This window comes from Leptodactylus fuscus, chromosome 2 (genome assembly GCF_031893055.1).
Source record: "Leptodactylus fuscus isolate aLepFus1 chromosome 2, aLepFus1.hap2, whole genome shotgun sequence".
NCBI lineage: Eukaryota > Metazoa > Chordata > Amphibia > Anura > Leptodactylidae > Leptodactylus > Leptodactylus fuscus.
In genome coordinates, this window is record NC_134266.1 from 257,951,224 (window position 1) to 257,977,129 (window position 25,906).

Genomic DNA, 25,906 nt, shown 5'->3' on the forward strand with positions numbered 1-25,906 from the left:
CCTTAGCACCTTGACACTAAGTTCACACTAGTGTTGGTCTCTCCCATTGTTCGGGTCTGAATGAGGACCCGACCGACAGAGAGCCCATCCGCTAAGAAATCCCAGACTTTTCTTTCCTCCAATTGTAGGTGGAATCCAACACAGATGTGAACCTAGCCTTACAAGTAGCGGTCTACATCTTTACAATTAATACACGGCACAGTCTTACCTCATAGGTTATCTTCAGACTCGATTGTAGTAATATCGGGGTAAACTTTGGATGCACCTCTGCTGTAAGCCAGAGGCGGAAGGTAGGTTTTGGTTGCAGAGTGTTTAATTCCTGTAATTCCAATGACAAAAAAAAAAAAAGTTCTCAGTCTACACACAATAAACAGCAATACACAAATATTCATAACTATGCAGGTAAACAGACCATTGTATATTAAGGATATGCTATATATACGTTAGTAGATGGAACATTCATTTAAGAAAACCCCAAGTACTGTACCAATCTCTACCAAACCTATGCCAGGGTTTATTTCACAAGGTGACATGGAATCCTATTTTTGTCCACTTTCAGTCCAGCAGTCCTAATTCTTCCTTATCATGGCATTTCTAATTTCATTTCTTATAGCTGTGTGAACGTACGGAAGATGTTGCAGTGGTGGGAAAGACTAGGAGGCAGTACAATCTGTACATACCTAATTTACTAGAAGAGACTGGTAGGCAGTACAATCTGTACATACCTAATTTACTACAAGAGACTGGTAGGCAGGACTTGCTGTACATACATAATTTACTAAGAGAGACTGGGAGACAGTGGTATATGTACAGACATAAAGTACAGGTAAGACAGGGAGGAAGTATTATCTATGCATGACTAATTTACTAATAGACACCGGAAGGCAGTAGTATCTGCATGTACATACATTTTAAGGAAAGACTGGGAGGTAGCAGTATCTTTACATACATAATTTACTATGAGAGACTTGTAGGCAGTATTATCTGTAAATACATAATTTACTGAGAGACTGGGAGGCAGTATTATCTGTAAATACATAATTTACTGAGAGACTGGGAGGCAGTACTATCTGTACATACATAATTTACTAGGAGAGACTGGGAGGCAGTACTATATGTACATACATAATTTATTATAAGAGACTGTAAGGCAGTACTATCTGTACATACATAATTTACTATGAGAGACTGGTAGGTAGTATTATCTGTACATACATAATTTACTAAGAGAAACTGGGAGACAGTACTATCTGTACATACATAATTTACTAAGAGAAACTCGGAGACAGTACTATCTGTACATTCATAATTTACTAAGAGAAACTGGAAGACTAGTATCTGTACAGGCACAAATTACAAGGTAAGATTAGGAGCCCGTACTATCTATACATAACTAATTTACTAAGAGAGACAGGAAGGCAGTACTATCTGCACGTATATACTTTTTAAGGAAAGACTTGGAGGCAGCAGTATTATCTTTATATACATAATTTACTAAGAGAGACTGGAAGGCAGTACTATGTACATTCCGAATTTACTACGAGGGACTAGGAGGAAGTACTATCTGTACAGACAAAATTTACCAAGAGAGACTGGGAGGCAGTACAATGTATATACCTAATTTACTACGAGGGACTAGGAGGAAGTACTATCTGTACAGACAAAATTTACTAAGAGAGACTAGGAGGCAGTACTACTATATGTACATACCAAATTTACTAGGAGAAACTGGGAGTCAATAGTATCTGCACAGGCATAATTTACTAAGAGAGACTGGGAGGTAGTTGTATCTGTACATTCAATAGTTAGTGGTTACACCACAAAATGGGTTAGGGGACCCCTATTATTATCATAGGTGCAGGTCCAGGCTACATCTAGCATGATGATTTGGTACATAGCCTGATGGCAGTTCGGTCTCATTCACGTGAATGGGCAGAGCTGTCCTACCAAGCACACAGCGCTATGCTTGGTATTGGTATACTATGAAGACGTTGCAGTGCTCCCCCAAATGGGGGTCCCTGAAGATAGATTGTCTATTAATAAGCCTGGAACTGATGTCCTTTGCCCGTAACATTTTGTTGTAAGCCACGCTGCTTAGGTCACTGTGTTATCTGTACATTCTGTAGTAGAGGCAAGTATCTCGGCCGGGGATACGCTACATCTTATGCAATGTTTACTTGAGATTAAACTTGTAATTTCATGAATGAATGTATAAGCCAGGAAAATGAAAAAATAAATATTATCATTTGGAAAGTATTTTTGTTGGACTCGCCTTTTCCAGGACCGGCAGCCAAGAGATGACAAGATGCAGATTCTTCAGACACAGCCACTCTCCTTCCCTGGCACATTCCCTCAGAGTCTGTATAGCCACATCAGCTTGGCCTTGACCCATGGCCACCTACAAACAAATACTATTATTTTAGAGAACTTCACATGACAACCAAATCCCTAACTTCATGGAACATTTATATACATTTGATGTGGTAATGAGATATTACTTGGAAGATGTTTGACGGCAAGTTAAAGTAATAGGAGAGACACACAGGCTGCTAAATAAAGCTGTGATTTGCAATCCTGTATACTGATAAAGATGGAGAGTACACATGTGCCAACCACAGACTTGGCAGGGGGTGAGACTACGATCGGGTCCGGAGTCCGCAGAAAACGGCTGGAGCCCCTGAACCACCATGATAGTGGTCAGGGAAAACCTGGTTCCCCGATCGCTAAACATATTGTTAATGGATGCCAAGAAATAGAATAAGAATACTTATACTCACCTCTCCTGGGCTGCTGACAATTTCCAGCATCCTCTCCAGGGCTTTTCTGGTGTGTGATTGAGGCCATGATGGCATAATGACATCAGCGTGCATCACGTGCTGAGGCCCAATCACAGGTCCCAGGAGTGACGTCTAGGGCGCGTTTACCTCAGTCACAGGCAGAAGAAGACCAAAGAAGATGCTGAAGAGAGCTAGATGGAGCGAGGATGCCCAGGAGAGGTGAGGTAAGGTGAGTATAAGCGTTTGTTTTATTTTATTCACTCAGAGTATAATAATAGCACACTGTGGAGCATATAATATTGTGTGGATGCAACTGGGGAGCATATAATACTGTGTGGATGCAACTGGAGAGCATATAATACTGTGTGGATACAACTGAGGAGCATATAATACTGTGTGGGGGCCATGGAGGAGCATATAATACTGTGTGGGGGACATGGAGGAGCATATAATAATGTGTGGGGCTACTGTGGAGCACATTATACCATGTGGCACCCCTTCACTATTCACATCATACACCATATGTTTTATAGCAGCTGTGAACTATTATTACAGGCTGAGGAGAAAGAAACCCATTGAAGTCATTGAAGGTTTTTTTTTCTACGTGGATTCTGACAAGTATTCAGCGTCAATACCAGCACCAAAAAACTCCATGTGAATGGATCCTTGTTTTTCCACTACCTGGAAAAATCATCAACTGACTCCCATTGAAATCAATGGTGACTGGTTTCAAGCAGAATGTGTATCTGACACTGAATTTGAGGCAAATTCCACCTCAAAATCAAATTTCTCCGTTTGAACATACCCTATTACACAGGCCCAGGACAATCCTTATGCCTTATAAATCATATAATTTCACATATAACCTATCCACATTTCATATGTATGTTCTATGGAACTGTCACGTTCATTAGAGGCGTTGGTCACGCATGATATCGGACAGACTTAGAATCTCCATTTCAGAGATTAGTCTAATCCCGGCAGTAGGGACTCCCCTGCAAACATACATTTATCATTATCATGAGGATAAGTAATAAATATGATCAGTTTGGCAGAACCTTGAAAGTCTATCTATGTTCAGGAATCTCCTTTCTCTATGAACTAGTCCGCCGAGTCTATGTACTTACCTCCCGGTAGCATTCTCTGCCCACTTCTGCACTGGCGAGCTCTTGCAGCTCCTGGGATGGGTCGGCTCCAGGAGATATAATTATTAGAATGGGTTCAATGGCCAGAGTGTCCTTACTGAGCCGCTTCAGATTCAGGGGGGCAGGAGACAATTCTTTAAGACCTGTATCAAAATAAGAAATTACATTTATACTATAACATAAAGACTATCAAGTTATTAGTCAATAGGGAGTCAATTAATATAACCACCGTTATAGCTTCCACAGAAACTTTCATCCAACTTTGTCAGTCTCCTGAATGGCATAGTCCAGTTCTGCTATGTCTCACTCTCATAGTATTTATAACCATTCATCGTTACCAGATACAGATATACAGTAAAAACCAAGAAAGAAGTGGGCTACAGGCACTATTACTGCACATGTAGACTTGTCAAAAAAAAAACACAACACATTGTGTAAAAGTTGCAGATTTTTAACATGAAAAACCTATGTACTGTATACCCAGCAAAGTGTATATACTCATACACAGAAAGCTGACATAGCAAATCTGCTCCATGTTACTGCACTGTCCAGTGGAAGAAAACAAAATAAAGGCCCCACTGATACAAGTCAGCGCTCTGCATCTATTGGCTGAAGTCACAAATTTCCGGCTTCCTGTTCTTCCTGGACCTTCCCTTAAATCACTTCCTGGTGTGCATCTATTGGCTAAAGTTGTGACTCATAGACTTCCTGTTCTTCCAGACCTTCCCTGACATCACTTCCTGTTCTACATCTACTGGCTGAAAATCAACCTCACAAACTTCCTGTTCTTCCTCCCGCCCCTTTTTCTGACATCACATCCTGTCCTGCAGCTATATGCTGAAGCTGTACCTCAGAGACTTCCTCCTCTTCATGCCCTTTTCTCTGACATCACTTCCTGTTCTTCAGGTATTGGCTGAAGCTGTATCTTCCAATCTTCCTGTCCTTCTTCCTGCCCCCTTCTCTAACATCACTTCCTGTTTTGCAGCTATTGGACCTCAGACTTTCTTGCACTGCGTATCCATTTCTCTAACATCACTGCATCTATTGGCTAAAACTGCAACTCATGAACTTTCTCCTCAGCTACCCCCCTACATGCCTCCTGCACATAATACTGGTAAATACTTGCTGCTCTCTACTCCCTTCACATTATTTCTAGAGGTAAGCGAAATCGAAGCTGACAAATTGGAATTCGATCCAAATTTCAGGAAATATTTGATTCACATCAGATCCAGATTTCCTTACTCTTCGTGGTAACGAATGGCATAGCTCCTATTGGGGGTTTTAACCCCTTGGATACTGTGGTCAAACATGCGGAGTTGTAGCTGAGCCCAGGACAGGTAACAGTATTTTTTATTTTTTTTTAAACTTTTAATCACTTCCCCTGCGCCTCTTATTATACTCTCAGGTCTGAGGAGAACCCAGAGCATAAAAATAACACCAGCTCTGGGGGGGGGAGGTGGGATCTTTTTTAAAAAAAAAAAAAATATATTCCCCATAATACACATATATTGCAGTGTATAGGAGGCTGTTATCCCGTGCAGACAGTCTCCATTCAAGGCAGAGAGACAGTGATGGGACACTGGTCACTGGTTGGACCCCGGGCTACCGAACAGGAGCAGCAGCACCCCCTGAGTGTGTCACAGGGGGAGGGGGAGGCAACAGTGACCCCAATATATAATGAATCCCCCGAGATGCCACGGTCATGTTTGACTGCTGCATCTCAGGGGTTAATACCCGCGACTGGAGCTCAACTCTGACCGGGGACGTTGGAGGACAGAGTCAGTCGTTACACACGGCTGACACCCGTAACGCAGGGTGCGCACACAGTTTCTGTGTGCTCACCATGCTTCTGCGTGGTTTGCGCCGTACTATTAGGGTGGATGTTGGGAAGGGGTTAATACAATGTGTGAAGTGATCTCGAAGAAGGGGGTATCATTCTGGCAACTTGTATAGCCTAGTGATATGCAGCAACAAAACTTAACTTGGACCCCAACACAATAACTACACTATGGCAACTGGACCTCTCCAATAACTTTTGTAGTGTCCTGTGATAACATTTCACACTGCAGCAAGTTATCAGTGTCAAGTTAAACTTGCATACATATGTATTTGCAAGGAAGCAGAACGAAATGATCAACAACCCTGGCAATGTTATATGACCCTAGAAGCTTAATTTTGCCAAAAATGAAAATTTACTCCGATTTCACATTTAATCTAGAAAGCCAGCCTTCGCGCCGTACAAGGTTATTATATTCAGTTCCTCCCTAATATGAATTTCTCCAACATCCTTATTTGTCGCTGCATAAAGTCTCCGTCCAAATGGCAATGACCTGAAGGAACCGTGGTTAACTGGAAACTTTTCCTGGCTGGTAATGAAGTCCAGACATTGATGTAATAAATCATAATGAAATTCTTAACTGCAGAACAAAGTTAAATCAGCTTTGGAGAGAACAGAACCTCATTACATAAAATGTGTAAAAACAGAATATTAACTCGATTTGGCCTGAAAAGATTGACTCGCTTTTAATTGATTCCATAACCCAAGTCATCGGACACTTTTCTGTCAACTTCTAAGTGAATATTTAATAGCTGGCAAAAATAAGAAGTGACTTCTGCCAATGCTGCAAAACCTTAAAGGGATCCTAGCATTAAAATCATATATTTTTTGTCGATCACACGTAGGAATAGCCTTAAGAAAGACAATTCTTCTCCTACGTTTAGATGTCTTCTCCGCGCCGCCGTTCGGTAGAAATCACGTCTGTATGCAAATGAGCACTGGGGGAGTCCCCAATGCTGCGAGAGAAATCTCCAGCGCCACCTCCATCTTCTTCAGGAATGGCCTCTCTGCGCGTCTTCTTCCGGCGCTGGGTTTGAACTTCTAGGCCTCGGGCAGAGCCGACTGTGCATGCCCACAGGCCGCAAGAAAATGGCCGCTTACACAGCTGTGGTGTTTGAGCGCTGGGGCCCGCCCCCAGTGCTGCAAGAGAACACATTTGCATACAGACGAAAATTGGGATTTCTACCGAACGGCGGCGCAGAGAAGACATCTAAAGGTAGGAGAAGAATAACCTTTCTTAAGGCTATTCCTATGTGTGATTGACAAAAAAAAATGTGATTTTCATGATAGGATCCCTTTAAAGCAGGGGTCCTCAAACTTTTTAAACAGTGGGCTGGAGGCAGAGCAGGTCGCACAGACATCGGGAGCAATGCCCTCCAATAGGTAAAGCCTGGCCCGAGCTCCCCAGGAGCTTCATTACAAATGCATGCCTGCCGGCGTTGTCAGCGGGGCCAGACAGAAGTGCTTGGTGGGCCACATGATGCCCTCGGGCCGCAGTTTGAGGACCCCTGCTTTAAAGGGTTTGTTCAGGAAAAGCATCTGAGCATGGCGTGAAAAGTTTTTATAAAATCATACTCACCTCATGACCCCCTACTGCACCCATTTAGGACCATTCCATCCAATTACTAGACATATAGGGTCGCTGCGGCCAGTGACTGACTGTAATGGTGACAGGTCAGTGTTGTGATGTCATCAGAGTAGAGACCATCAGGGAAATGGGAGGTGTCAACTCGGAGCAGTTCAGGATCAGTAAGGTGAGCATTGTTTTTTGTTTTTTTTTAATTCCGCAGATTTAGGCCAGTCCCATGTAGCGGTCCATGGTCCAAAAGTGGTGCGGGAAAAATCGTGGCGGAAACCCATTCCAATTTTTCCAGCAGCGCTTTTCACACAAGGTCCGCAGAGGTTTCCTCTGCAGATTTTCTGCTTCCATTATAGGAAAACTGCCAGTGTTTCTGCAGCTGACATACATATCTGCTGTGGATATTTTTTTGCAACATGTGGTTGGGATTAGCCATACCTATTTGTAGGTACTGTTTTCACTTCATGGGGCCCTGGCCTTAAACATTTTTTTTTTATGCACTGGGTGACTCCTTGGTCCGTCTGACTACCCGCTTGTGTACCAACCCATGGCTATCCACCGACCAGGTCTTCTACTCTGCAGCATCTGCCGTCCTTCCTGGCTACCGGATTCCAGCTGTATATCACCAGTATCGTAACACGTACTGTTATTATCTAAGCTCCCCCTAGTGGTGGCAGGGGGATTTATTTATTTTTTATGTGTACCTACAGATCACTATAGAGATTGCCGTATATTCTCGAGTATAAGCTGAATTTTTCAGCACAGTGTTTGTGCGGAAAAAGCCCCCGTCGGTTTATACTCAAGTCAAGTTTTTAAGGAGGAAGGAAGGGGGGGGGGGGTCTATGACCAGCCACAATATCAATGTGTAGAATCTCCCATAAAATAGTGCAAAAAAAAAATAAAAATTTAAAAATAAATAAATAAATAAAAGTTTAAAATCCCTCCTTTCCCTAGAATACATATAAAAGTAGAAAATGAGAAACACAAACACATTAGGTATCCCTGTGTCTGACAGTGCCCGGTCTACATATCAATGTGTAGAATCTCCCATAAAATAGTGCAAAAAAAAAAAATAAAAATTTAAAAATAAATAAATAAAAGTTTAAAATCCCTCCTTTCCCTAGAATACATATAAAAGTAGAAAATGTGAAACACAAACACATTAGGTATCCCTGTGTCTGACAGTGCCCGGTCTACTGAATATAGGGGATCTGCAGTGCTCCTGTTCCGTTGGGAAGGGGTTAATAGGAGCACTGCAGATCCCCTATATTCAGCCAGGCTGAATTCCAAGTGGGGGAACAAAAAACCCCAGTCCTGAAGCTCAGGGAAGGGGCAGAGACAACCAAAACACCCCATCCCCCTGCAACTACTGCACCCAAAAACTCCGACCATTTTAATTTTGGAAATTTTCCAGTAGCTGCTGCATTTCCCCCCTAGGCTTATACTCGAGTCAATAAGTGTTCTCAGTTTTTTGTGGTAAAATTACGGTCTCGGCTTATACTCGAGTATATAAGGTATATAAAAGTACTATATATATTTATATGTAAAGTAAAACATATAATTTCATAATATAACTTTTGTACAAAAAAAACAAAACACTGGATCGAAATGTAATATGTTTACTGTGATTTTCATCCTTTTCCACTTTATGCCCCCAAAATGCATAAAGACACACTGTACTTCTCAAAAATATCTTACCCAGAGTCCGACATGCAAACACGGCCATGGCGCTCTGTAATCTGTCTGGCCGAACTGCCTGGACCACCAGAACCTAGAGAACGTGGAGAAAGATTCAATATGACTATACAGGAAACGAGTTACTAGAAATTATTACATTCATTCAGATTGAGGTCCTGTAGAAGTAAATGAAGGATCTTAATCGATGTCTACAAGAAGCGATTGCGAAAACCAATAAATACGTAAAGCACCTTAGAAGATTGTCTGCTGTCATGTTTCCTTGTATCTGCATTGCTTTTAATGGTAACTGTGCAATGCTTAAAGCGTAAATACACTTGATTTTCTGGCAGCATTTGTGCCATTAATAAATTTTGTAATATACTTTATTGACAAATTTTGGTTCCTTTTTGTGAAATCCTGATATTTTTTTCACTTTTCCCTATCTTGTGTTGGCGTCGATGATCTGCCTACATTCAGCAAATTGCTGCCGTCGAGGGTTCGCCTGCTCTGGCGTTTCCACAGCTCTCAAGTTGCCCTGCTGCTGCACTTGTTACTCGCACCATGCCTGTGATTGTTCCCGCATCTCAGCAGCTGGCTGGATGCCATATAATGAGCGTGTTGTTGGTGTTGATGATCCGCCTGCTCTGGCGTTTTGACAGCTGTCAAGCTGGCCTGCCGCTGAACTCATTCTTCGTGCTGGGCCTGTGATTGTTCCGGCATCTCAACAGCTCCCTTGGACACCATATAACAAGCGTGTTGTTGGCGTCGATGATCCGCACGCTCCAGTGTTTCTGCAGCTCTCAAGCTGTCCTGTTTGCTAATTTTAAACATGTCGGGAAAAAGAAAATCTAATTTGTTGCAAAATTCTAAAACAACGAGAGCTATGAAGGAAGACAGAAGTCAACACCCTTCTCCTCAAGTGGAGCTGAGGAGGATTGAGCAAGCTAGGCGTCAAGCAGCTTTTAGAGCTGCCGAAATGCTGGAGCAGGCGGATCATCGACATCAACATACTCATAATATGGCATCCCAGTGAGCTGCTGAGATGCCGGAACAATCACGGGCACAGCGCAAGGAACAAGTTCAGCGGCAGGCCAGCTTGACAGCTGCCGAAACGCCGGAGCAGGCAGATCATCAACACCAATAACAGGCTCATTATATGGCATCCCAGCAAGCTGCTGAGATGCCTGAAAAATCACAGGCGCAGGCACGGCGTGAGGAACAATTTCAGCAGCAGGCCAGCTTGAGAGCTGTTGAAAACCGGAGTACGTGGATCATCGATGCCAACAACATGCTTATTATATGGCGTCCCAGCGAGCTGCTGAGATGCCAGAACAATCACAGGCACAGTGTGAGGAAAAATTTCAGTGGCAGCCAATTTGAGAGCTGCCAAAACGCTGGAGCAGGCAAACCATCATTAGCAGAAATTTGCTGAATATAGGTGGATCATCGACGCCAGCAACACACAGATGAAGTCGCAGCCAGAGGCTAGTGGAAATATAAAAAAAAGTTACATTTGTCAGAATACCGTGACTCTAAGAAATGTTTGGGTTTTTTTCCTGCATGTTTGGGATGTTTTTTAAAAGGGCTAAAACATAAAAAAAAAAAAACAACATAAATTTGGTACCCCTGAAATCATACCGAGCCACAGAGTATAGGTAACATGTTATTTTGGTTGCACAGTGAATGCTGTGAAAATGAAGCCTGTATGAAACTGAGTTTTCCTACAATTCTACCCCATTCTGAATGTTTTCTCAGCTTTCCTGTATATCATACAAAATATTAAAGAGAACCTTTCACCACCTCCAACAAGTCCAGCTCTTTACCTTAATTAATAGTTGCCTCTCCATTGATTCTGGCAAGGTTGGATTTTTTTTCTAGGACCCACCATTCCCGAGAAATCAATGCTGTTAGTTTTGGTGCCTGATGTTCTATTTAGTCACTGTACTGTCAGGAGGGCGGTGTCAGGCAGGAGCAGACAAGGGCTGTGATTCTGAGCTCTGACACTGGCTGTCTCTGATTGGAGCTCTGAGTCACACACCCCCGCCTGACACCGCCCACCTGACATTACAGAGCTTACATAGCACATCAGGACCCAAAATTAACTGCACTTGTTGCTCTGGAATGGTGGGGGCTAGAGAGAAAATTCCAACTTTGCTGGAATCAGTGGAGGAGCAGCTAGATGGACGTAGTGAAAGGTTCTTTTAAACCCCATCTGGACTGTTCAGTATTTAAATATGGCAGCCACTTAGGAGATGAGAAGCCACAATAGCCGCCAGGCAGACATTAAGGCCTCTGGTGTCTCAGTCAAAGGTGACTGAAAGCGTTATCTTTTGTGAATATGCAAGGGCGCCACCATTTTTTTTTCTAACTTGCCGGGCCAGCGATCTGTTGCTAAGACAGCCGGGAGCCTATTGAAGGCATTTTCTCTTCATTTCACACAAGCCGTATATTGTACATGGTGAGAAGAAGGGAGCAAATCTCCATAGAGAAGAAGAAGAGTGAAAAATTGCAGGATTTCACCAAAAGGAGCCAAAATCTGTTAGTAACGTATATTACAGAATTTATTAATGACACAAATACTGCCAGAAAAAGTTCAAAAGTTTACATGCGGCTTATGGTAACACTCTAGCTCCCTGCAAGTGACCCTAGGAGGAAAGTACTGGATTATTGCATTATAATTGACTTCAATATATATAAACAGTATGCAATGACCTACCCCAGGGGGCGGACATCTTTAAATCATCATAAAATGAATGAAGACACAAAACCAGAGAGGTCACCAAACTTCAAGTCAATGGAAAATCATGTAATTGTTTTTTGTCGTTTTTGAAGCTGCAACTGGTTAAAGGGGTTGTCCAAGCAAAATTAGACAACCCCTTTAACTTTATAAAAAAAATTTTTTAAAAAAAGCATACTTACCTGTCCCCCAATGCTTCTTCGCTATCCTCCCGGCGCAGTCCGGTCCTTCTGCTGAACGGATCACTTCTGGATTTCCGCCGAAGCTGCTGATTGGCCTCAGCGGTCACGTGACCATGAGCAGAAGAATCGGGATGCGTAGGAGGACACTGGGGGACAGGTAAGTATGGTTTGTTTGCTTTTTTGCAACCAGCTGATTTAAAAGTTAAAAGGGTCGTTCCTTTTGGCCAGGACAAAGACATCAACTCTGTTACTTCTGTGCGTCGTAGACTACGTGCTGCGCTAACAAGTGAAGCTGAATATACAGCATCACCATGAAATTATATTCAACAATTTGTTTAATTGTTGCGCATGTTATTTCTTCATTTTTGGGCAGAAAAACTTCACTAGAAAAAAAAACAAAAACAAAAATAAATTATTTAAAAAAAAAAATAACTCAAATCCTTGTGCTAAATGATACAATAACAGAATAAAACACGCGAAGGAATGAAAGTAAATAAACAATTGTCTTAGTAATTACACTGAGAAGCTGAAAGCTAAAAGATGATGAATGTCCAGCCAGGAGGAGAAGTGCGCAGGGCCAGAGAGGATAGGAAGGAGAATAATGGCCTCTTCATCCCATACTCATCGGACATTCTCCAAGGTTAACACAAATACAATGCTGGCACATGGCGAGGCTGAATTACAAGGCAGAAACGCGTTGGGTCTGAGGAATTTTACAGGGAGTCGGCAGAACTGTGCACCGGGCCGAAATACAAGTGCTCAATAGGAAATAGGCAGTATGAAAAAAATCTGCATCCAAAGGGTCAGATTAGGTCAGATCCATAGGAGACTCTGTTGCTGATTCTGTCAAAAATCGTTGGAGAGAAGAGTCCTGCGTGTAGGAATTTTCTCTCTGCAGGTTTCAGTATAAAAACGGTGGACCCCATTTTAGTCTATGGGGTGTGAAGGTGTCCGTGGGTAACCGCGGTTTTAGCGGGCAGGCTCTCTGTCACTTGGGTCCCCCGGCGGAGCTGAATAATGCAGAGCACGGTGCAAATGTGCACCTAAGCCTTAGTCATGTGCGGCCACGTTCTTGTATGAAAGGCTACATGCACATAACTGAGTTCATGTAGCCCGGTCAGGATAGAACGGCACATGGATGACAACTACGGCCCCCATTCATTGCTCTCAGTGAGCTCAGTCGTTACAGTCTGAATGTACAAAGAATAACTGGGGGTAGCACGTGTAAATGGATATGATATGTACAGGCAAGCCCAGGTGGGTTTCTGAACATTAAAAAAAAAATAGATTTTTGTGCTCACTGTAAAATCCTTTTCCTGCTGTATTTATTGATGGGAGGCAGCACCATGGGATATAGACCTGGCCACTAGGAGGTGGACACTAGGAGTAGCAAAATCGGCCCACCTCTGGTCTATACCCTCTCCACAGAGCACCAAAGCAAAACACCAACATGCCCTGAACCTAAAAATGAAACAAAACAGCTCAGGGCAAAGAGAAAGGGTGGGATTTGTATCCCCATGTAGCACCATGGAATTAATGGTGCTAAATAAATAAATAAATAATAATACTGAACATTAAAAATGTATTAATCTGAGGAAGAAGTGTAAAGAGGACCTTTCATGGCTTTGGGGCACAGGCAGTTCTATATACTGCTGGAAAGCTGACAGTGCGCTGAATTCAGCTTTCCTGATCTGTGCCCCGGGTAAAGCGCTATCTGTCCCGGTACCATAGCACTTTACAGTCAGAAGGGCGTTCCTGACAGTCTGTCAGGTACGTCCTTCTTCAAAGCAGCGCCAATAGCGCTGTACAGTGTGAGCGGGCAGGAACGCCCCCCTCCCTTCCTGATAATACTCATCTATGGACAAGCTGTGTGAGCAGAGGGAGGGGACGTTCCTCCCCGCTCACACTGTACAGTGCGATAGGCGCTGCTGTGGAGAAGGACGTTCCTGAAAGACTGTCAGAAACGCCCTTCTGACTGTGAAGAGCTACGGTACCGGGACCGATAGCTCTTCACCTGGGGCACAGATAGGGAAAGCTGAATTCAGCGCCTATCGCACTGTACAGTGTGAGCGGGGAGGAACGCCCCCTCCCTCTGCTCACACAGCTTGTCCATAGATGAGTATTATCAGGAAGGGAGGGGGGCGTTCCTGCCCGCTCACACTGTACAGTGCTATTGGCGCTGCTTTGAAGAAGGACGTACCTGACAAACTGTCAGGAACGCCCTTCTGACTGTAAAGTGCTATGGTACCGGGACAGATAGTGCGCTGAATTCAGCTTTCCTGATCTGTGCCCCGGGTAAAGCGCTGTCAGCTTTCCAGCAGTATATAGAACTGCCTGTGCCCAAAGTCATGAAAGGTCCTCTTTAAGAGATCCCAAGGGAACCTATTGACTACACTGGGGTCCGTCAAGTATCTGCTATGTTCTCCATTATGTCACTTTATTGTCCACAATTTCAGAATTAATCTGCGTAGGAAGCTTGTGAGTGAGCCCTGAGGCAGATGTGAACATATCCTTAGAAACCTACCTTGCAGGACTGACATCGCCATTCTCAGGACAATTTGTAGTCCTGTCCCGATCGGCTGACGTCCCAGCATTGCCCCCTATCATCTCTATTCACATAAACCTTGCCATCTTTGACCTGTTTCACCAAACAATCCCACAAAAAAAAAAACCAGGATGATTGAAATGTAGAAATATGGTACAACAGAGAAATCCGGCGCGCCATTGTGATGGCCTGTTAACAACGTACCTCCAATTAACACTCCTGTCAGTTTATTAAGATAGTTGATGGTTTATTAAGTCAATTAGCCCCGATAACAAATTACCTGTTGAAACAAGGACAGCTTCTTGGCAACGGCTGCTGGGAATTCTTGCTCGCACACCGAGCTCTTTGAGAAATGACTCCACAGATTAGTATCTTCCAGATTCAGGCTCTGATAAAGCGGCGGCAGAGAGGCCTGCGAGATGAAACACGCGGTTCACATCGAGGTGGCTGGAGACATATTTTTAACACACGTTGATTTTAATTAAGCAATAAATTCTTTTGGACAGGGAGTATGAGGGATGAGATAAGAGCGGAAGGAAAGAAAGAAAAAGTCACTTGATCACGGTCGCAGGCGTGTGAACTTCTAGGCGGAGGATAATTATAGGTAAAGGCCAATAAGCAGAATTTTACTTTATTCTGCCCGCTATCTCAGCCACCATTAGGCAGCGCTCATCGGATCGGCTCATTTTTCTATATCAGTGGTAGATTAAAATACCTTTAACAAGGCCACGGCCGATGCCCTCTCCTGCTCTATCCAGGAAGGGATCTGATCACGGAGACTTTTCTGGGAATCCTGAAAATGCAGAAACGGGAAAAAGTGAGATTAAAGGCAAAATACCAAGAGAAAGGCAAAAAATGGGGATCTATCTGTCTATCTATCTATCTATCTTTCTCCTATCTTCCTATCTATCTAGCTATCTTCCTATCTATCTATCTATCTATCTATCTTCCTATCTATCTATCTTCCTATCTATCTATCTTCCTATCTATCTATCTATCTATCTCTCTATCTATCTATCTATCTATCTATCTATCTTTCTCCTATCTTCCTATCTTCCTATCTATCTATCTATCTATCTATCTATCTATCTATCTACCTACCTACCTATCTATCTCATATCTATCTATCTCCCCTATCTATCTATCTATCTATCTATCTATCTATCTATCTATCTATCTATCTATCTATCTATCTATCTCCTATCTATCTATCTATCTATCTATCTATCTATCTATCTATCTTCCTATCTATCTCCTATCTTCCTATCTATCTCCTATCTTCCTATCTATCTATCTATCTATCTATCTCATAACTATCTCCCCTATCTATCTATCTATCTCCTATCGATCTATCTATCTATCTCCTATCTATCTACCTACCTACCTATCTATTATCTATCTATCGGACCCAGTTTCAATGGATGAATGTGGTTTCCAGGCTACTGGGGAATCACATCAATGTGCGATTCCATAACATATTGGTATTGCTGATCTATCCCTGATAGAAACTGTCCCTTCGCACATTTCGTCAGTCTGTGGGGCCTGTACAGAGATTGTCATCATTTCAGGATTACAATCTAAATTCCAAATGAACCTATTAATATGTTTTTTGCATTATGGGAGGTCGTTGCATCGACTGAAGGAAACTTATGCAAAGATGCAGAGAACATAAAAACACCACGTAAGTGCGAAAAATCCAGGCCAACCTAGTAGTGCCCAACTGACCAATATACTCTAAAGCCAAATTATATGGACTATAAGGACTATAATGCCCTCTGGTGGAAACAGACAATGACACCATAATGGATCTCAAGGGTCCAACAAAAAAAAAAAAAAGACAACTCCATTTGGAGTCAATTATGATGTTCAATGGAAAGAGGAAAGTGAGCCCTCAGGATCAATTCCTTTACAGGGACCAATAAACCCCAAGTTTGATGTTATTTAGGATAACAAAATAAGTTAATTATGGTACCTGATGTGTTATGTAGACTCTGTAATGTCAGGTGGGCGGTGTCAGGCCGGGGGCGTGACTCAGAGCTCCAATCAGAGGCAGCCAGTGTCAGAGCTCAGAGCCACACCTCTTGTCTGTTCCTGCCTGACCCCGCCCCCCTGACAGTACAGAGCCTAAATAGCATATCAGGCACCAAAGTTAACAGCACTGATTGCTCAGGAATGGTGGGGGCTAGAGAAAGAATTCCAACTGTGCTGGAATCAGTGGAGAGGCAACTATTAAATAATGTGAAGATATTTAAATGCATCTTAATCTACATCTTATGGTTTTGCGGATAGTATTTAATTGAATAACTGCATGTGTGTGTGTGTATGTCTATATACAGACTGTGATAGGGGTATCAGTCACTATTATGGTGGGGGTCATGTGCACTTACATACATTTTAGTCCCTTATTATTCCTGATGCTGTGCAGGATACGACACTTAACCTGTCTACCATTTGGACATAATACGCTGTATACATTTTCTAATATATATATATATATATATATATATATATATATATATATATATATATATATATATATATATATTTCACAGCCTGAAGAATAAAACACTACAATTAACAGGCAGACAACAATATGTGTGCTCCGAACATAGGTCTGACGGATTAAGAAAAAAATGTGTCTTGAAAGAATCCTAAAAATAAAGTGAAAGACTCTAATAGGGTATCAAGAAATCCAGATCCTGTGACTGAGGATTTACAGTAACTATCGGCGCCCGGAGAACAGATAATTGGGGGAACGAGAATTTTTTATGCTCCATTTTCCTGCATCTGCAGGCAGAAGATGGATAAGAAGGCCGCCAATGAAATCCCGGGGTGTCAGAGGTGCGGAGCCGGATAGACACACGGACAAACAATATCCTTTACAAAAGACTAAAATGTTTACTTACAGATTTCTTGAACATGTCTCCGATGATGACCCCGGTGAAGACATCCCACTCCTGTATAGCAAGAAAACAATCTCTATCAGTGAACGTACGGAGGATTCAGCTCTGGTGTAGGCTGAATTCACACACAGCAGATCTGGTTTAGACATTTCATTCATCTAAATGGACAGGAGTGTAAGTTTCTGCAAAACCCATTGAGATGCAGGGAAAAGTCATAGAAATGTGTGCAAGAAAGCTGCCATGTGTGAATTCTTGTTTAGACTACGACTACATGGAGACTGTGACTGACCACAGATCACCATGTCACCTTGCAGCTCCATCACTGCTATAAGTTTATTTAGTCATAAGATGACCTAGGAGATGTTACGACCATGACGTATAGTCGCGAAAAAAAATCAGTGTTCAATTTTTTTGCAACTCCAAGTCGCAACAGCCTCAAATCAAATCCTGGCTCCATTAGAAAGCAGTCACTGGCAACCCAGCAATGTAAGGTGATGCTATACAATAGGTAGCCACAGGGCCATCATGGTAAACTGAATGACATTTGCATAGCTGCTAACAACCGTGATTTTGCTGTTAATGTCCTAAGACCTGATCCACCAATGCAGCAGCCTATTGGATCACACACGGCAAATATTTAAGGAATAAATCATGGCCGCTCCTCTTTTGCCACCTCCAGACACCTCTTTGGTTCCAGGAGTCACCTCTTATGTAACCGTGACATCAGGAAGGGATAAGCAGCAATGCCAAAGACAAAAAGAAGCCTGGACTGCAGAATAGGAGGGGAGTCATTTAAAGGGATCCTATCATTGGATACCCTTTTTTTTTCTCCCTAACACGTAGGAATAGCCTTAAGAAAGTCTATTCTTTTTTTTTTTTTTTTTTTTTTGTAGATTGTGAGCCCCACATAGAGCTCACAATGTACATTTTTCCCTATCAGTATGTCTTTTTTGGAATATGGGATGGAAATCCATGCAAACACGGGGAGAACATACAAACTCCTTGCAGATGGTTTTATGCCCTTGGCGGGATTTGAACACCAGGACTCCAGCGCTGCAAAGCTGCAGTGCTAACCACTGAGCCACCGTGTGGCCCCCCAGAAAGTCTATTCTTCTCCTACCTTTAGATGTCTTCTCCGCACCGCCATTTGGTAGAAATCCCAGTTTTCTTCCGTATGCAAATGAGTTCTATCACAGCACTGGGGGCGTCCCCAATGCTCTGAGAGAGCTCTCCAGCACCGCCTCCATCTTCTTCAGGAAAGGCCTCTCCCTGCGTCTTCTTCTGTCCTGGCTTTCAATCTTCTAGGCCTTGGGCAGAGCTGACTACACATGCACATGCTCACTGTATAAGCGGCCACAAGAAAACGATCGCTTACACCAGCTTACTGTGTAAGCGGCCATTTTCTTGTGGCCCGGGCATGCGTAGTCGGCTCTGCCCAAGGCCTAGAAGATTGAAAGCCAGGACAGAAGAAGACACAGGAAGAGGTCGTTCCTGAAGAAGATGGAGGCGGCGCTGGAGATTTCTCTCGCAGCATTGGGGACGCCCCCAGTGCTGTTTGAGCGCTAAGGACCGCCTCCAGTGCTGCGAGAGAACTCCTTTACATACCAAGGAAAACCGGGATTTCTACCGAATGGTGGCGCGGAGAAGACATCAGAAAAAAAAAAGCGTATCCAATGATAGGATCCCTTTAAAGGGTCTAAACTACAGGAGCTGGTCTAGGATCAGAGCATTGCGATCAATACACTGGCGTCCTACTATATCATACAATACTAGGGTCTACCATATAGTACTTCTGTATTAGGGTCTGAATTATGGGATGTGAACTAGGATCAGAGATCAATATACTGGTGTCCTATTATTCTATAGTATATTATACTAGGGTCTGCATTACGGGATCTTGTCTAGGATCAGAGCATTGAGATCAATACATCGGTTTCTGAATACAGGGGTCTGAATGTGGTCAGGGGTCTATATCATAGCATTTGAATCTGGGGAGTGGTCTGGATTACAGGGGTAATCCAGGCTTTGTAAATACTCAACATTATGATGGGTTATGACATATCGTCTAGTTTGCTATGTACTGACTAGAGATGAGCGAGTCCTATTCGAAACGGCCGTTTCGACAGCACACACCCACAAGAATGAATGGAAGCGGCCGGCATGAAGACTTTGCTGAAGGCCAGCCGCTTAACCCCCTGCGTGACGGCTATATCCATTCATTCCTATGGGTGCGTGCTATTCGAAACTGGAGTTTCGAATAGGCCTTGCTCATCTCTAGTACTAACATATATCACATATCACTATCTCGCCACCGTAAAGGCCGCTTACCCAATTCGTGTCTATTCAGCAGGGCTGCTCTGCAGACCACAGACATGAAGGATGGGGCTGACTAGGTGAAGATTCACATTAGTGTCAATTAACAAGATACACTGCCGTTACCCCTTCTTTATATACAGCATTAATAATGGCCATATGGTGGCGCCATATTTTATTCCTATACTGACAATTATAAAGATAGACTGCACATATGCTTTAACTTCCATACCCTCTGTCTTCTAACTCAGCGTACAGACGTGGACTATACGTTACAGGACGGCTCGCTGACTACTTACATTCTCCAGGAATATCTCCGGATGTATTCCACGCACAAAATGGAGAGCGAACATCAACTGATCCGCCTGGAGGAGAAAAGCAGAACAGCATATAACATGGGTAACGTCATATCTCTTGATCATTGCCATCAAGACTAGGGCTTATTCACACTGGAGCATTGCAGTGGTCTTATATTGGCTTTATTATGGGTGTAAATTCTACTTCAGCTAAAGGTCTAATAACCCGTATCAGGCACATCGTAGATCTATCCGTGGCCTGATTTGCAGCGTGTATAATACCGGGACATCAGGCTGCAGCTAAGTCCAAGGATATGTCCACATTGTGGAAATGAAGAGGGAAAAAAAACAAGATGTTTTACAGTAAAGGCAGTAACCTCATCTATACGTTGCAGAAAAACAAAGATGCATATTAATATTAGCTGTGAAATCGCAAACATTTCCCTATTTATTAGGGAAAAATCTATAACGCAGGAAAAAAAAAAATACACAAAAGTGATTTTTTTTTTTTTTTTTCACATCGGCAAAGCAGCAACTAACACAGAAGTTCCTGGTTTTCCTTATGAGAACATCCTCTTTATTAGATCAGTCCTCTGCCGTCCGCTGTATATGCCTGCTGTTCTATGTGGAGACACTGAAAGCTTATTCTGGAATATTTCACATGAATGCAGTAGAATAACATTGTCCCGTCCACCACTGGATAATGTATCACAGAGTTACTCTCATAGCCAACGTCTTAAAGGGAGTCTGTCACCAGAACCCCAGCCCTACAGATAGATAGGTTACTGTCACCAGACCCCAGCATATCACCCCAGCCCTGCAGATAGATAGGTTAGTGTCACCAGAACCAGCATATCACCCCAGTCCTGCAGATAGATAGGTTACTGTCACCAGAACCAGCATATCACCCCAGCCCTGCAGATAGATAGGTTACTGTCACCAGAACCAGCATATCACCCCAGCCCTGCAGATAGATAGGTTAGTGTCACCAGAACCAGCATATCACCCCAGCCCTGCAGATAGATAGGTTACTGTCACCAGAACCAGCATATCACCCCAGCCCTGCAGATAGATAGGTTACTGTCACCAGACCCAGCATATCACCCCAGCCCTGCAGATAGATAGGTTAGTGTCACCAGAACCAGCATATCACCCCAGCCCTGCAGATAGATAGGTTAGTGTCACTTGTATCAAACTGTGTTTTCCCCTTGTTGCTGAAATACCGTTATTTTTATTGACATGCAAATGAGCTAATTGGAGCACTGAGGACACGGCCATTGCTCCAAAAAGATAAGCGGCAACACCCTCGTCACCCCAAAGACTCAGATGACTCTAAGGGTAAGTTCACACAGTTTTTTGGCAGCGGATTTTGACGTGGAATCCGCCTCAAAATCCGCTGCCAAAAATGGCTCCAATTGACTTCAATGGAAGCCGCTCACTTCTTTTTTCCGATAGCTAGTAGCGGAAAAAAAGAAGCAATATGATCATTCTTGCCGCGGATTCCGCGGCTGAATCCGCCATGGCGCGACACTCCCCTCCCGACTAGGCCCATTCATTTGGGCCTAATTCGGTGAGGAATGCTGCGACTGGATGCGATATACTGCACCGACATCCAGTCGCGGCTAGCCGTGTATTAAACCGGATTCTGAGGCGGCCTCCGCGTCAAAATCAGTTCCAAAAACCCCTGTGTGAACTTACCCTCACCTCTCGCAGGGCTGGGTTGACATACTGAGTTTTGGCGACAGACACCTTTTAAGAGGGGTTAGCGCCCCCTAACTCCATAATATGGCAATGCATGAGGTACTATAGGGCGGTGCTTACAGCTCTGTTATGTACATGAATTCTTACACATATTTGTGGGTTATGCAGTATTATAATAGACAACGGACATCTGTAAAGTTTGGAAAAATCTGGAAAGCGCTAAGCGTTGCGCCCCCACACTGAGTCACCGGGCACGCTGGATGTACTTGTACAAAGCGACTTATTCCAGTCTCCAACCCGCCGGTAAATGCACATCTAGAAAACAAGTAATCATTTGTATGTTTTGGCTATATTATCTGGGACACAGGAGACGCGGAGTTAATTGCTATAATCACACAGGAGACCTCTGTAAAATGTAAAGCAGCTTTGCCTCTAATTCAGGTCATGGCGCTAAATCATGAAAAATGCAGCTTATTACTCGGGATGGGAAGAAGTTTTCCCGCCTCGAGTCACTGGGGAAACTTCACGACTGCGCTATTAGCCATCGCTTCGTGGCCGCTCGTTGCAGACAATACAAGTGCCAGAACGGCGCGCAGCCCTGAGGCGTCCACAGGCCAAATGTAGTCGTCTGTTACTGCTCTGCACTGGAGAAGTACAATAAGGAAATCGGCAGGGGATGGCGGCGAGGCTCTGACTGGAGCCGGGCGTCATCTGTAAGGCCGACACCAGTTCTCTACTTACTAATAGGAATAGGAGCCGCCATAGATACATAGTAAGGGCTCAAGTATGGAGAATGTGGAAATCTCCATCATCGTGCGATATACGGACATGACCGCCATTACTAACAGACTGGAGACTTCAATTTATTCATTGCTGTGTCTATATACATCACATACACTCACCGGCCACTTTATTAGGTACACCTGTCCAACTGCTCGTTAATTTCTAATCAGCCAATGACATGGCGGCAACTCAGTGCATTTAGGGAAGTAGACATGGTCAAGACAATCTCCTGCAGTTCAAACCGAGCATCAGTATGGGGAAGAAAGGTGATTTGAGTGCCTTTGAACGTGGCATGGTTGTTGGTGCCAGAAGGGCTGGTCTGAGTATTTCCGAAACTGCTGATCTACTGGGATTTTCACGCACAACCATCTCTAGGGTTTACAGAGAATGGTCCGAAAAAGAAAAAACATCCAGTGAGCGGCAGTTCTGTGGGCGGAAATGCGTTGTTGATGCCAGAGGTCAGAGGAGAATGGCCAGACTGGTTCGAGCTGATAGAAAGGCAACAGTGACTCAAATAGCCACCCGTTACAACCAAGGTAGCCAGAAGAGCATCTCTGAACGCACAGTACGTCGAACTTTGAGGCTACAGATGGGCTACAGCAGCAGAAGACCACACCGGGTGCCACTCCTTTCAGCTAAGAACAGGAAACTGAGGCTACAATTTGCACAAGCTCATCGAAATTAGACAATTGAAGATTGGAAAAACGTTGCCTGGTCTGATGAGTCTCGATTTCTGCTGCGACATTCGGATGGTAGGGTCAGAATTTGGCGTCAACAACATGAAAGCATGGATCCATCCTGCCTTGTATCAACGGTTCAGGCTGGTGGTGGTGGTGTCATGGTGTGGGGAATATTTTCTTGGCACTCTTTGGGCACCTTGGTACCAATTGAGCATCGTTGCAACGCCAAAGCCTACCTGAGTATTGTTGCTGACCATGTCCATCCCTTTATGACCACAATGTACCCAACATCTGATGGCTACTTTCAGCAGGATAATGCAATGCCATGTCATAAAGCTGGAATCATCTCAGACTGGTTTCTTGAACATGACAATGAGTTCACTGTACTCCAATGGCCTCCACAGTCACCAGATCTCAATCCAATAGAGGAGCATCTTTGGGATGTGGTGGAACGGGAGATTCGCATCATGGATGTGCAGCCGACAAATCTGCGGCAACTGTGTGATGCCATCATGTCAATATGGACCAAAATCTCTGAGGAATGCTTCCAGCACCTTGTTGAATCTACGCCACGAAGAATTGAGGCAGTTCTGAAGGCAAAAGGGGGTCCAACCCGTTACTAGCATGGTGTACCTAATAAAGTGGCCGGTGAGTGTATATGTGTATATACGTTACACTATACAGGCCATACATCTGCTATGGACCTTGGAGAGAGAGGCTCAGCCCTGGTCAGCACCACTGCCATTCATTGCGGACAGTGAGAACATGTGCCGGACATCTCACTCGGCCAATTCATGCACCAAGCACAGACCAACAGGTAGTATGCACCAAGCACAGACCAACAGGTAGTATGCACCAAGCACAGACCAACAGGTAGTATGCACCAAGCACAAACCAACAGGTAGCATGCACCAAGCACAGACCTCCAGGTAGTAAGCACCAAGCACAGACCAACAGGTAGTATGCACCAAGCACAGACCAACAGGTAGTATGCACCAAGCACAGACCAACAGGTAGTATGCACCAAGCACAGACCAACAGGTAGTATGCACCAAGAACAGATCAACAGGTAGTAGACCCACTTCCTGCTACACTGCACCAAATACTCAGCTGTGAGGGCCGTCTACTACCAAAGACTCTCTGCCCACATCCCAGACTTCACATCTGCAGACGAGAAGAGGAAACTCTACATCCTACTGGGAGAAGAAGAGGCCACTGTGGAGATCGCTGCCCAATACGTGTCCAGCTGTCACCAAATAAGAGGAAGATGAGACTCCAAGGACTGTTATATTTATCCCAAAACACCCGCCCCACCCCACCCCACCCCACCTCCCCATATAGCAGTCACCAACGAAGAGGAAGATGAGACTCCACGGACTGTTATACCCCAAACCAACCGCCCCGCCCCACCCCACCTCCCCATATAACGGTCACCAACGAAGAGGAAGATGAGACTCCATGGACTGTTATACCCCAAACCAACCGCCCCGCCCCACCCCACCTCCCCATATAGCAGTCACCAACGAAGAGGAAGATGAGACTCCACGGACTGTTATACCCCAAACCAACCGCCCCGCCCCACCCCACCTCCCCATATAACGGTCACCAACGAAGAGGAAGATGAGACTCCATGGACTGTTATACCCCAAACCAACCGCCCCGCCCCACCCCACCTCCCCATATAGCAGTCACCAACGAAGAGGAAGATGAGACTCCACGGACTGTTATACCCCAAACCAACCGCCCCGCCCCACCCCACCTCCCCATATAACGGTCACCAACGAAGAGGAAGATGAGAATCCATGGACTGTTATAACCCAAACCCCCCCCCCATACCCACCACCCACCCAACCCAACGCCGCCCCCCCCCCCCCCACTTTACTAGCTTTGGCAATGCCAAATAACTATTCGGACGTGCCAATAAAGCATTTTTGATTTGATTTGATTTGTATGCACCAAGCACAGACCTCCTGGTAGTATACACCAAGCACAGACCAACAGGTAGTATGCACCAAGCACAGACCAACAGGTAGTATGCACCAAGCATAAACCAACAGGTAGTATACACCTTCTTCAATGGAACATAGATCACAAACATACCTGCCCTGACCACTAGACAAATATATGACTTTATATGATCACCTAGTCATTGCTGAGAGTATTACATATTACAATCCATGACGAGAACGATTATGCTCGTGCACCATGACACCCCAGCATTAGCTCTTATTTTTAGAAAATAAAAAATGACAGCCATCTATCTACGAACGCCCATGTTGCCATCCATTCTTTATTGCACACGGCCCTGAATTTGAAGCCATTCAATAAAGAGTATTAGACAGATAAAAATAATGCAGCGGGAGCTACGGCACATTACTAAGCTGGAGGCAACAATGGATCACACATTAAATGTTAACAATCCCATTCACATGTCTGCGAAATCAATGAATGTATGATAGATTGGGCCAGAAATGGCAGAGAGAACTTATGAGGACGCTGAAAAAGCTTCTGGATTATGTTCTTATTTTGGTGCCTGTATACATGACTTACAGCAAAAGTTCACCAAAGGCATTGCTCTGCTTTAGAGGGTGTGTGTACTTTTGCAACTAGTCTTATTGGCTTACTACATCAAAAACAAGCAATAGAATTACAATAAAAACTCCTGAAAAAGTACGCTAGGTTCACACTAGCGTTCGAGTTTCGTTCCTTTGGGTCCAAATCGGAACCAAAAAGATGGGAACCACATCCACT

At 43.9% G+C, this 25,906-nt stretch overlaps 1 protein-coding gene across 2 annotated transcripts in view; it reads right to left on the reverse strand.

Moving 5' to 3' along the window:
- Positions 1 to 25,906, reverse strand: part of DYNC2H1 (dynein cytoplasmic 2 heavy chain 1) — a 302,024-nt gene that overhangs the window by 141,407 nt on the left and 134,711 nt on the right. For both annotated transcript variants that reach the window (XM_075266159.1, XM_075266158.1), the window contains 8 exons: positions 19,995 to 20,060; positions 17,386 to 17,436; positions 15,195 to 15,272; positions 14,760 to 14,891; positions 9,037 to 9,109; positions 3,905 to 4,065; positions 2,273 to 2,398; positions 209 to 319 (listed from right to left, as the gene is read on the reverse strand). In XM_075266159.1, the coding sequence (XP_075122260.1) occupies positions 209 to 319; positions 2,273 to 2,398; positions 3,905 to 4,065; positions 9,037 to 9,109; positions 14,760 to 14,891; positions 15,195 to 15,272; positions 17,386 to 17,436; positions 19,995 to 20,060 (798 nt within the window). The remainder of the gene's footprint in view (positions 1 to 208; positions 320 to 2,272; positions 2,399 to 3,904; positions 4,066 to 9,036; positions 9,110 to 14,759; positions 14,892 to 15,194; positions 15,273 to 17,385; positions 17,437 to 19,994; positions 20,061 to 25,906) is intronic.